The following is a 13,379-nucleotide window of genomic DNA, read 5'->3' on the forward strand; positions in this document are numbered from 1 at the left end:
TGTGAGCTGTTTGTGCAGAAGTTGATGTTTGCTGAAATAAGGATGATGTTGTTCGTGGTCCTGCTCCTGATGGTATGTGTGAGCTGTTTGTGCAGAAGTTGATGTTTGCTGAAATAAGGATGATGTTGTTCGTGGTCCTGCTCCTGATGGTATGTGTGAGCTGTTTGTGCAGAAGTTGATGTTTGCTGAAATAAGGATGATGTTGTTCGTGGTCCTGCTCCTGATGGTATGTGTGAGCTGTTTGTGCAGAAGTTGATGTTTGCTGAAATAAGGATGATGTTGTTCGTGGTCCTGCTCCTGATGGTATGTGTGAGCTGTTTGTGCAGAAGTTGATGTTTGCTGAAATAAGGATGATGTTGTTCGTGGTCCTGCTCCTGATGGTATGTGTGAGCTGTTTGTGCAGAAGTTGATGTTTGCTGAAATAAGGATGATGTTGTTCGTGGTCCTGCTCCTGATGGTATGTGTGAGCTGTTTGTGCAGAAGTTGATGTTTGCTGAAATAAGGATGATGTTGTTCGTGGTCCTGCTCCAGATGGTATGTGGTTGCTGCTGATGTTTGTGCAGAAGTTGATGTTTGCTGAAATAAGGATGATGTTGTTCGTGGTCCTGCTCCTGATGGTATGTGTGAGCTGTTTGTGCAGAAGTTGATGTTTGCTGAAATAAGGATGATGTTGTTCGTGGTCCTGCTCCTGATGGTATGTGGTTGCTGCTGATGTTTGTGCAGAAGTTGATGTTTGCTGAAATAAGGATGATGTTGTTCGTGGTCCTGCTCCTGATGGTATGTGTGAGCTGTTTGTGCAGAAGTTGATGTTTGCTGAAATAAGGATGATGTTGTTCGTGGTCCTGCTCCTGATGGTATGTGTGAGCTGTTTGTGCAGAAGTTGATGTTTGCTGAAATAAGGATGATGTTGTTCGTGGTCCTGCTCCTGATGGATGTGTGAGCTGTTTGTGCAGAAGTTGATGTTTGCTGAAATAAGGATGATGTTGTTCGTGGTCCTGCTCCATATGGTATGTGTGAGCTGTTTGTGCAGAAGTTGATGTTTGCTGAAATAAGGATGATGTTGTTCGTGGTCCTGCTCCTGATGGTATGTGTGCTGAGCTGTTTGTGCAGAAGTTGATGTTTGCTGAAATAAGGATGATGTTGTTCGTGGTCCTGCTCCTGATGGTATGTGTGAGCTGATGTTTGTGCAGAAGTTGATGTTTGCTGAAATAAGGATGATGTTGTTCGTGGTCCTGCTCCTGATGGTATGTGTGAGCTGTTTGTGCAGAAGTTGATGTTTGCTGAAATAAGGATGATGTTGTTCGTGGTCCTGCTCCTGATGGTATGTGCAGAGCTGTTTGTGCAGAAGTTGATGTTTGCTGAAATAAGGATGATGTTGTTCGTGGTCCTGCTCCTGATGGTATGTGGTCCTGCAGATGGTTGTGTGCAGAAGTTTTGCATGTTGATGCTGAAATAAGGATGATGTTGTTCGTGGTCCTGCTCCTGATGGTATGTGTGAGATGTTTGTGCAGAAGCTGATGTTTGCTGAAATAAGGATGATGTTGTTCGTGGTCCTGCTCCAGATGGTATGTGTGAGATGTTTGTGCAGAAGCTTATGTTTGCTGAAATAAGGGATGATGTTGTTCGTGGTCCTGCTCTCGATACTGATGGTTTGTGCTGATGTTGTTTGTGCATGGTGGTCATTTGATGTTTGCGGTGTTCATGAAATAAGTGTTGATGGGTTTTTCATGCTGTGTGTAGTAATTCCGTTCTGATGTTTGTATTGTTGTTGTTGTTGGCGGTGCTGCTTATGTTTTTAGGTGCTGTTGATATGGTTTCCAGATGATCGTGTTGGTGCTGTGAAGCAGTTTATTTGATATAATATATTTTAGTTAATGTCATTCTGCCATGAAATCTACCTATCATCTGGCTGTCAGATTTACACACGTTTAAAGTGGTAGTAAAACGAACGCTGAAGTCTGTATTTACATGTGTTTCTTAGGTGTGTACATCTGGCTATTGTTTCCATGTGTTTTCTAGCATGTGTAACAAACGTAAATATTGTGAATATAGGACATGGATTTCAATACCCTTGGAATCTCGTATGACCAGGGTTATGTTTGTCATATATTTAATAACGCGGAAATAATTGGTAATGGGTAAATCGAGTGGTACAGCATTGGCACTAATTTAACATGTATTTCAATGGGTTGGGAATAATACAGTCACATCTGGTTCGTTTACTCGTACGACCCCACCATAATGTACTTATGGCTGAAATATTGCCGAGGTGACGTTAAATTTTAACTCACTCACTCACCCATAATGTACTTTCTCACATACATGCGTTTCGGCGGTTTTATGTAGTTTTACGTCAAGAGCGTTAAATTGATCTATCCTAACTTTTCTTTTGTCTAAATGTTAGCATCTCCCCGTCCAATGGTGTATGCATATAGATTCAGAGTGAAAAAAAGTCTCCACGAGGTTGTATGGCCAAAAGGATGATTTCAACTTCCCCGTAGTCAGCTTCCCTTTCATGTGGAGCAATATTCCAACAGCGCCAGCCTTTGGTGTTTACGTGTCACACTCACCTTGTCTTCGAACACCTGGTATTATCACTATTTGAAAGAGATTAATAAACACATGCTCTGTCATCGTATCACTTGGTGACAATCACTGGATTGTTTGGTGCAAACTCGTTTTCCTTACAAACAACATCGTACAGCTTCTGGAACAAACACATACTCATGAAAGCAAGGAATTCCACAGCTATTTTAAGCGTGCCAAGGTTGTTGGACACAATCTGAAATTTGAGGTTGATTTTAATGATGGCAATGTACTGCTGGACGATACAGCGATAGGAGTAAACCAGGTGAAGTTATTCACCAAGTCTGCTCAGAGTTATTCTTTTGTGCAGACGCTTTCTGAGAAGCCATTACATCGTGTGTACATGCAGTGTGTGGAACAGAACAGCAATCCCACCGACTCCTTCGCCTGGATGAAGTCGGCTGGTCTCAAATGTGAAACTGAGGGCTTCTTTTTGCTGCTCAGGACCAGTCACGTCCCACTCGAAATAGCCTAGATGTGATTCTAAAAGAAAATATTTCTATGAAATGTCGATTATGCAATGAATTTACAGAGACTGTCCAACACCTTGTCAGTGCATGAGTGAGTGAGTTAATATTTATCGTCACATCGGCAATATTTCAGCCATATCGTGACGAGAACATTTATAATTAATTATATTATAGATCAATAAAGTAGGACATTAAAAAAACCTGTTGTCGAAGAACAGTGAGTGAGTGAGTGAGTTAAAATTTAACGTCACATCGGCAATATTTCAGCCATATCGTGACGAGAACATTTCACATTGAAATAGAATATAGATAGATATTATAAAAAACCCGCCGACGAAGGACAGTAAAAATACTAGATAATCACAGATATGAATATAAAACTAGCGAACAAAGCTAAAACATTCCAGTTAAAGAAGACAATACACTGTAAAAATGGGCTATAGATCGCCAACAACTGAAGGTAGATCACCATACTAGGGACCATGGGGACTTACATTACTTTTGTTACCTGCATGGACCCTAGTTGGATTGTCAGTGCATGCCCCTCCTTGGCACAAACAGCATATCTAAAAAGACATGATGGCATGGCTCGTTGCTTTTATTACCGTCTTCCTCACCGTCTTCCTTTGACACCGAGGTCCATCCATGGTACGACCCATGTCCAGGGCGTCATGGAAAATGATGCTTTCAAACTTCTGTGGAATAGGCCCATATACAGCCTCAGAAGAATTCCAGCCAACAAACCTGATCTTGTCCTTTTTGATAAAGCCAATGAATTTATTTATATCATTGAATTTTTCTGTCCCTTTTGACAGCAATGTGATCGGGAAGATTCAGGAAAAGCATGATAAATATGCTGACCTCGCCTTTGAAATGTCTCGCTTGCATCCAAAGTACACTGTCGTCAGGCTCCCCTTTGTTCTCGGTGCCCTTGGTTTGGTACCTCCTGATCAGGAGAATGTCCCGGGTTCTCCACCGGGGGCACAGCCCTTCTGACACTCTGGGTAATGCAGAAGGCTGCAGTGTTGGGAAGCCTTCATATTCTCTGGAAAGTTCTTGGTGGGTTCGACTAGGCAGTGTTTCCTGGGAGAAGTCCCATTCACTGTCTGGGCTGCGTGTAGAGGGGGCGAGGGCCCTGAGCTGATGATGAGCCTTAGCAGCCTGACTGTGCCAGGATCACCCGAAACCCTCTCTGCTGCATTTTAATCTTTAATCTAATGATATTGGCATGACATTTGGACACGACAAATGTAATACTCTTCATTTGAAACGTGGCAAGGTAACTAATGATGGATCGGTCAAGTTACAAGGGGGAGGAGTTATTGAGCATCTTGTGGAAGATCAGGCCTACACCTACCTTGGAATGCAAGTTCGAGACAAGCTCCAGAATGCCCAGATTCAAGACAAACTTCGGGCCGAGTATAAATCTCGCTTAAAGAAAATCTGGAGCTCAGGGCTAAATGTCGAAACAAAGTCAAAGCCCCCAATACTTTTGCTGTGCCAGTCCTCTCCTATTCCTTTGGAGTAGTAGATTGGACAAAACAAGATATCCAGAGTCTTGACCGCCTGACCAGAAGGATCATGTCTGATAACAGAGCCCACCATCCTCGTTCCTCTCTTAATCATTTATATATGCCAGTCAATTCTGGATGTCGGGGTTTGATTAATGTGGAGGCTCTTCATGATAGAATTTTATTGTGTACTTTTGCACATATCTATTAATCGGATGATCCTCTGGTGATGCATGTGAAGACTCATGATGAAAGCAAGGAATTCCACAGCTTTTTTAAGCGTGCCAAGGTTGTTGGACACAATCTGAAATTTGAGGTTGATTTTAATGATGGCAATGTACTGCTGGACAGTACTGCGATAGGAGTAAACCAGGAGAGAGAGAGACAGACACAGAGAGACAAACACAGAGAGAGAGAAGAGAGAGAGAGAGAGAGAGAGAGAGAGAGAGAGAGAGAGAGAGAGAGAGAGAGAGAGTGAGAGAGAGACACACACACACACACACATACAATGAAAAGCTCGCAATTGGGAAATAGTTGCTATCAGTCCATACGTTCTTTGTTTCAGGTTCCAGTTCAGGAATTGGAGCAGGAATTGCAGCAGTGTTTGCGAGAGAAGGCGCCAAACTCTCATTGACTGGCAGAAACCAGAAGGGTTTGGAGGGAGTGGTTAAGAATTGCAAAGCGGAAGCGTCTAATGTAAATAGAAATCAATAGAGAACCATTGAGCTGCTAGACAAGGCCACATGCATTTTAATTTATTTAATTCTATGCCCATCCATTCATAAACACATGGTCCGTGGTGTCACAGGCGTCATGACTGATTGCGTGTCCATTTGAGTCGTGTCCTTCAGGTGTGCCTTGGCCGAGTACAACGATAAACTGGTTCGTTTCAAAATGTGTTGCAAAGTTAAGGCCTCAACATATTGTTAGTTCTTCTTCCTCACTGGCAAAAAAAAAAGAAATTCACATTCATATAGATGGAATGATTTTCAATAGCGTGTTAACGTTCTGTTTTAGGATGTTCTCACAAACGTGGGCGACATCACACAGGGTGCTTTCAGAAAGATTCTGGTGGAAGCAACCAGGAAGAAGTTCGGGAAAATAGACATTCTGGTGAGCATATGGAACTACTTTAGAAGGGTTGGACGGACATATGCATGCATACCTTCTGTACCATCAGAAAGAAAAACATTTCAGGTTCTTGTGAATAATCCGGAACCAGACACGTCCAGCTGAACTTATTGCTTGAAATTGATGCTGCTTTATCTTGTAATCGCGGCATGAGTCCATCCATTTCACAGTGGCTCGTAAACAGGGGTAGGATAAAAACATCCAGTGAGTAATGTTGTTAACATCGGTCCATGCAGCAGGGTTTCTATGTGACGCAAACACTAATCTGACCACTCTTTCAACTAAGTCATGTTTACATAAAGGAAATAACCATTAGGATTGATGTCTAAAAGAAAAATAAACATTTTTCATGCGTTTTTTCAAATGAAATTCCGATTGTGGAATTTATTTTGAGATGTAAGAATGTGTATTTTAATATCAACATTCAAATCGAGTATGGAAACATTTAATATCTCAGTTCCTGCTTGCTATTCTGACGGTATTGGAAAACTTACATATGCAAATAAGTCACACAGCTAGTCGCTATAGTAGATCATCTTTACCAATATGGCTTAATTACAGATCCATCTTGCACATGTGGTAACCCACACGAAGTGACTGATCATAAAAACATGTAAGAGCATGTCCCTGATCTTTTTTCCCTGTGTGAGTAAAATAATTAAAACACCGATTACACGGAGAATCCATTAAGTTCAACATGCCTTGGTTACCGTGTGTATATATTATGTTTATATGACCACGGACAAGCACAGATCTCGGATCCTGATCTAGATCTGTACCAATGTTGGAACCACTAGGCCAAACCATAGTTGTATGAGGCCACTCAAACATCGGATGTCCACTGGATAACTGGTGGATACCATGTCATAATTGTTGCTCAGTCATAAGATTATCGATATATGTACGGGTAGTCGTCACAATTCTGATTAAACCAGTCCATAAACATTTGTGTTATCACTTGTCCGTGTTTAGGTGAACAATGCTGGGATCGCAGGTGTAAGTCCGCTGCAATCAACAACCAAAGAGCTGTACGACAGAACCATGGCCATAAACGTGGAGACACCTGTGTTTTTGACACAGCTAGTTGCACCGTATTTGATTGAATCTAAAGGTACTTACAATCATGTACTTGTGTTTGTGAGTGAGTGTGGATAGTTTTACCATGAGTACGCTTTTTGTCCTGACATTATTTTAAAGCACAGAGATTTCTGAAGATACTAAATACAAAGCGCCTCAAGATTCAGGACAAAACAATGTTTAACAGGAGGATATACTGGGTGTTGCAGCAACAAATTGTTCCTCGTTTCAGACAAAGGATATGATTGTACGTCTTGATGCAGTGATCCAAACATATTGAGTACTTAACATACCTTATATTAACATTTTCCAATAAATAAGATGCCAAAATCTAAAACCTGATATTTTCCTGTTTTATTCAGTAGGATGTTATGTGTGTCATACGTTATAGGACTAAACAAATCTTTTTTTTGTTTTCAGGATGTGTGGTTAATGTTTCAAGTTGCACCACGACTACAATTGTGAGTGTGATGTTGACAAATACAAGATCCACAACCTGTAATACCAACCCCATTAAAACCCAGTCGATCTATTTAAGAATAGGCCACACATATCACACACCAAAGCAAAGGTAGTGTTGTGTGAGTAAAGGAAGAACAGGTTGTGGCAATTTAAGTTTCCTCTCTTTTGTTGTTGAGAGATTCAAAAGATAGCGAGGGAACGTTATTCACCTGCATGCCACCTTTGTGGTGTCTCTTTTGGGACGTCACATGGTTTGATGTTTGTGTCCACTGTGTACCCTGTTTCATCACCCCATGAATCTACATGGTAAAGTTATACCTTGTTGGGGAGGGTGATTTCAGGTGTTCAGTTATTGTCATCTTGAAAACTAAATAGAAAAATGTCTAAGATTCAATCTGATTTTCTCAGGTTTAAGAAATACATGAACAGCACATTTGGGGTCATTACATGCCCTTATCTTGATTGCCCCAAAACCAAACCTTATACTGCTTCATCGTTTTAGATATCTGTATGAACTGAGGTAAACGATCTGCATCTGTTACTTTCATCTGTCATGTAAAGACTATTTAACTTATCAACCTTTCCTCCCGTGCAGTCTCCGGGAGGGGCTATCTACGTCATGTCAAAGGCGGCCTTGGACACATTCACAAGATACCTTGCACATGGTAAAAATACAAAACGTTTCTGAAAATCATGTGTTGCCCACTCATGTACTGTGCAGACAGACCTTTATTGACCAAGCATCTGATCATCGTCGGTTGTAATCGAGCATTCGGATTTTGACTACGAAACATCACGCTGTACATATAACTACACCTAGTGAAAGGCTTCATCTCCATTATTTGTAATCTAGTTAAGGCACAGAAAACATATGTGGTGATATGGGCTTCGCATTTCACTTTGTATCCTTACTTCATCAATTAAACTTGAAAAGATTCTCTCCATAGACAGGAGTGATGGGTAGTTAAAAGGTCATACGATAGGGGGAAACTATCTGATATCTTATTTCTTTTTACATTGTGAAGTAACTGAACATCTGGAATATGAAAATACAATGTAGCTTTAAACTAAAGCAGTCACTCGATATGTAATAACGTATGGCACAAACAATTCTTGACAAACACGTCTCAAACACATAAGATGAACAGATTTAGGATGAATATGAAGCACGATATTTTATCAAACAGGAACTCCAAGCTAGACTTGGTTCAAAAGGAGCTATACCTGTCACAGAAGGCAACTGGTTAATAAAATATTACTAAGCAGCTTTATCAGCAAGCAAATGAACAGCTTAATTTCTTTCTACAGAAATGGTTTCACACGGAGTACGCGTGAATGCAGTTAAGTAAGTACACAAAGAAAGGTAATACTTATATAGAAAGTACTGTTAACTTGTTTAGTCCGTGCATGCTCGGTGTGTGCATGCTGTTGAGGAGATTGATATTAATCTTAGATGTAGACGTTATCACTTTGATTTATTAAAGTTCCGTTTAGTTTATTATCTATACAATGATTAGACTAATGTTTACCATGTCTTCTTTCACATATATTTTCATTTGTTATGAGTATAGCAATTTATTCAGGGCAATCAATACTGTCGACTATGTAACCAGAAACCTCAGAAGTCTTAAAACTTTAGAGTATCGATCACTCCATACATGCACGCGTGCAGCACACGAAGCAGGAAGTTGGAACTGGCAAACAGGAATGAAGTAGTTTTATAACAAAACCAGTAAATCAGCACACCATGTGGCCTTTTGGTTACACGAAGGTAAACACTATCCCTGTGACTGATACATTCATTATTACAGTTTGTGATTGTATTCACTGTCAGATGTGTTGTCTTTCGCTATTGTTGTATTTGGCACGATTGTTCTATTCGCGGTGTTGTTTTTAATGTTTCAGTCCTGGTTACATACCCACTCAGTTATTGTCTCGCAACTTATCGAAAGAAGATTTGGCCATGGTAATTATATTTGTGCTACCACATCTGGAGGGGAAACCGAGAACCAATAACATGAGCAACTTTGATGTACAATTGTCATGTATTGAGAACGAACCTGGTCATCGCGTCATACCCAGTTGCCATTCATGCATAGCCAACATATCATTTAATCCAGAATTCTCGTAATGGTTTATTGTTGTTTAACGTCACAGTCAGCAATAGTCCAACTATATGACTGCGGTCTCTAAATAATCAAGTCTGGACCAGACAATCCAGTGATCAACATCATGAGCATCGATCTAGTCGCCACGACATGCATGTGATTCTCGTAATGAATGTAAATGAGTTTGGTGTTCGAAAACAGCCAGCCCAACAGGATACATTAGTGACCTTGTTTCATTCGCTCACACTGTTCCAGATGGAGAGTGCCGTGACTAAAGCAACGCCAGTTGGTCGGTTGGGTACCGTAGAAGAAATTGGCCACATTGTTGCCTTCCTAGCTTCAGAGAAAGCAGCCTTTGTGACCGGAGAATGTTTCAGGGCCGATGGTGGGTTGACAATGACCACACCAGCCCAAGTATAAAGAAGAGGGTCGCAAGGCGCCCAAATGCCTCCATCAATTGCAGACTGTGTAACGAGCATGTAGTGTGTACCAAATAGACTATACAAGTACGTATGTTTCATCAGTAGCGACCCCTGTTTTTGAGAACATCCTGAAATAGAAAGCTGATCAACCTGATAAATCATTACTTCAACATTCCCTTTGATTTGGCAGTTAGGAAGGATAGTTAATGGCTGTTTTAGGCACTAATTTTGTGACATGACTGGGAACTGTGACTGACTGATCATTGACTTAAGGGATTCTCCATTCTATCTTAAAGTTTAAAACTTGTTATTCCATAAAAACCCGGGTAACAAATCTCCCGATGACAGTTTCAGGGAGTCTTGTCATCTGGTCTTGCAGTTCCTGGCTTATTTCGGCTAACCTAACGGATGACTTTTGACACTGGCGTGGCGATCATGTTCCGCGCGCGAGGATAGGTTAGTCTTGAGGATAAGAAAACCTGCAACTGGTGTGATCAATCTAAGGACAGTTCTACTGTACGGCTTGGCTATCCTTCAGTGTTATTGCTAGGTCATATGTCCACTGTTTGGGGGTTCCCAAGATAGAAGGTCCCAAGCTGGCTTTACATATTAAAGTATAACATAGAAATAAAACACGTTTTTTGCTCCTTTGTTGTTTAACGCCGCACTCGGCAATATTAAAGCTATATGGTGAACGTCTGTTAAAAATCGAACAATCTAGTGATCAATAACATGAGCATTATCATACGCAGCTTTCATATGAAAACGTCCGTCGACCAAGTCAGCGAGTATGACCGCCCGATCCCGTTAATCGCCTGTTGCTGGAGACCAAATCTCCAGAACAAAATCCTTGGATCCACAGTGTTACTTGTTTCATGCGTTAAAGGGCTGTTTTCTCCATAAAACAAACCTTTATTCAGTGCTGTAAAGTCGCGAACACCTTTTGTCATCACAGATTTTCACTGGTTCTTTTATATATACTAGGCATCAAAGAAACGCAGAAACGGATAACTGTAAACGCATTTAAAGTTTTGATTGTATATTTTTGACAACATATCCAGCTTTACCTGAGAAAAGACATTCCTTCCCAAACCCAGAATGGAACTCATGAAATGGTCTCAACTACGCAATCTGATCTCGGAGATGGTACGGTGTTCTCCATTATTTTCATGCAACTCATGCTGCACGTGCTGTTCACAAGGACCAGCCCTAGAAAATGCACCCCCAAACCTGGTTGAAACATTCACATTACAACGTCACCAGGATGCCGCGACTCACGACAGCTCAGAGGAACCAGGCGCTAGGAAGACTTAAAGCTGGCCAAACTGCACAAGCCGTTGCCATTTACTTCCAGGTCAACGTTTGGACAGGCTGCGGCAACGTTTCCGGGCCACCAACACCACAAATGATCGCCCCCGTACTGACAGACCAAGGGTGACCACAAGACGACAAGACCGCCATGTTGTGCGACAGCATGTACAGAATCCCTTCATGCAGGCATCCGAAACAGCACGGAAGACCAATCAGTACTGATACAGTACGCCGACGTCTTAACAGCGGGAACCTCCATTGCCGTAGACATTACCGTGGATCTACCGGCGTGAACGTCTACAGTTTTCCCTACAGCACCAAAACTGGTGATACAGGCAATGGATAACTGTTCTGTTCACAGATTAGAGTCGGTACTGCGTATCAACTGCAGATGGCAGAACAAACATATGGCGACGACGTGGCCAGCGTTACTCAGACCAATGTGTTATGGAAACACACTCATGGGGAGGTGCAAGCATCATGGCATGGGGTGGAATAGGCCTAGAGAGTGGGTCCAGTGGTGTTCCAGAACCTTGGTCCAGGGAGAGGAGGCGGCATCACAACGGTGCGCTACATCGACCAAGCTCTAAGACCCCACGTCATACCACATTTCGCACGTCACCGGAACAACATTTTCCAGCATGATAACGCCCGGGCCCATACTGCCAGAGCTACACGTGACTTCCTACAGCAAAAAGGTGTCAACTTTATGCAGTGGCCAGCCCTTAGTCCTGATTTCAACCCAATTGAACATCTTTGGGATGAAATTCAGAGGAGACTGAATAATATCATACCAAGGCCGAACACAGCCGATTTATTGCGCCAATGGCCTTCATCAATCGATTGGTGCACTCCATGCATGGACGCTGTGCTGCAGTTTTTGCCGCTCGTGGTGGTCACACCAGATACTAAAGTCAAGGGTCCGAATGGACTGCAAACGTTCACGTAATGTCTTGAAATTGTGCTGAGTTATATATTGATGTGTCAAAATATTGTACACAAAAAATGTTTTTGATCCGCTTATTTTGTCCATTTCTGTAATGATTTGATTACAGTGCCTATCTAATTTTGTATTCGCACTGACGTTTTCTTTGCTGCTGAGTATACTTTAGGCGGCTATTTTGACCTTTATACCAAATGTAATCTGAGGATTGTCAAGACTTGACATTCTCTTCCACGTTCCTTTTCTAGTTACGTGTTGCAAATCAGAGTTTGTATTGTTAATGTAAAGTCAATGATAGACATTAGTATTTGATCTATTGAATGGCTATTTGCTCGGGATGTTGGTCATCTTTGTCATTGTCCTTTATTTTTATTTATTTTATGGGGCTAGGGGTGTTAGGGTTTTGGGGTTTTCTTTAGGGAAGGGATCGGACTTTGATTTCGACCGTGCACTTGCGAGGATACTTTTGATGTTGCTGGGGCATTGGGGTAGTCAGTGGTTCAAGTGTTCGCTTGTCATGCCGAAGACCCAGGTTCGATTCCCCAAATGGGCAAAATATGTGAAGCCCATTTTAGGTGTCTCCCGTAGGATATTGCTGGAACATTGCTAAAAGATGCGTAAAATAGAACTCACTCACTCACACTGATGTTTTTTGTGAGGATTGTGCTTATGTTGATAGTGGGGTTGTTGTTGAAGCTGTGGTTGTTTATCGTTCATATATAATCTTCTCTCCCCATGGAATCAAGGACTGGCAAGACATCCTGCAATATTTACTGTTAAGAAGAGAATGTCATTGAGTTCAATCACAATTCGTGTTTAGTTAATCACATTCTTCGATGATATTGAAGTCTGTTTTTTTCTAAATGTTCAAAATAACAGTCGATCATTTGAATACTTGACAGTTCACAAATATATTCACATAAATAAATGAGTATGAATCTCTTCCAGACAGATTTCATGTCAATGCATATAACAACGGTGGTAGATCCGATGACTATTACAGGTCACGGGTTCGGGTGTTAAAATGGAGGTCGAGAAAATATGTCTTTGTTCAGACGGGGATAGCCTTCACTCTGTCACTCTGTTACCATGTAAAACTTAATCTCCAAACTCTAAGTGTGTAATATTGCCTGTTAATTGCTGAAGTGTAACACGATAAACATGTCACACAACACACATAGTCATATCGTCCAGAGCACACTTCAACAGCTGTTAAACGCGTCCGTATATTATCTTTGACAAGAATTGATAAACTCGTCATCAGAAAGATTATTAAGACAATATATATCCAGTATCTGTGAACAGTTCAGCAATAACTGGAGAGGAAATCTTTAATATTTGATATTTATACTTCAAAT

General features: G+C 41.3%; 1 protein-coding gene across 1 annotated transcript; it reads left to right on the plus strand.

Moving 5' to 3' along the window:
* The first annotated feature begins 5,129 nt into the window (after positions 1 to 5,129).
* Positions 5,130 to 9,937, plus strand: LOC124258629 (3-oxoacyl-[acyl-carrier-protein] reductase FabG-like). The gene is made up of 8 exons (XM_046692701.1): positions 5,130 to 5,263; positions 5,585 to 5,680; positions 6,671 to 6,809; positions 7,196 to 7,236; positions 7,833 to 7,902; positions 8,546 to 8,582; positions 9,143 to 9,203; positions 9,601 to 9,937. The coding sequence occupies exons 3-8, from the start codon at positions 6,740 to 6,742 to the stop codon at positions 9,763 to 9,765; spliced, it is 444 nt and encodes a 147-aa protein (XP_046548657.1). The 5' UTR covers positions 5,130 to 5,263; positions 5,585 to 5,680; positions 6,671 to 6,739; the 3' UTR covers positions 9,766 to 9,937.
* Positions 9,938 to 13,379: the final 3,442 nt, after the last annotated feature.

This window comes from Haliotis rubra, unplaced genomic scaffold (assembly GCF_003918875.1).
Source record: "Haliotis rubra isolate DU_JTF1 unplaced genomic scaffold, ASM391887v1 Scf1175, whole genome shotgun sequence".
NCBI lineage: Eukaryota > Metazoa > Mollusca > Gastropoda > Lepetellida > Haliotidae > Haliotis > Haliotis rubra.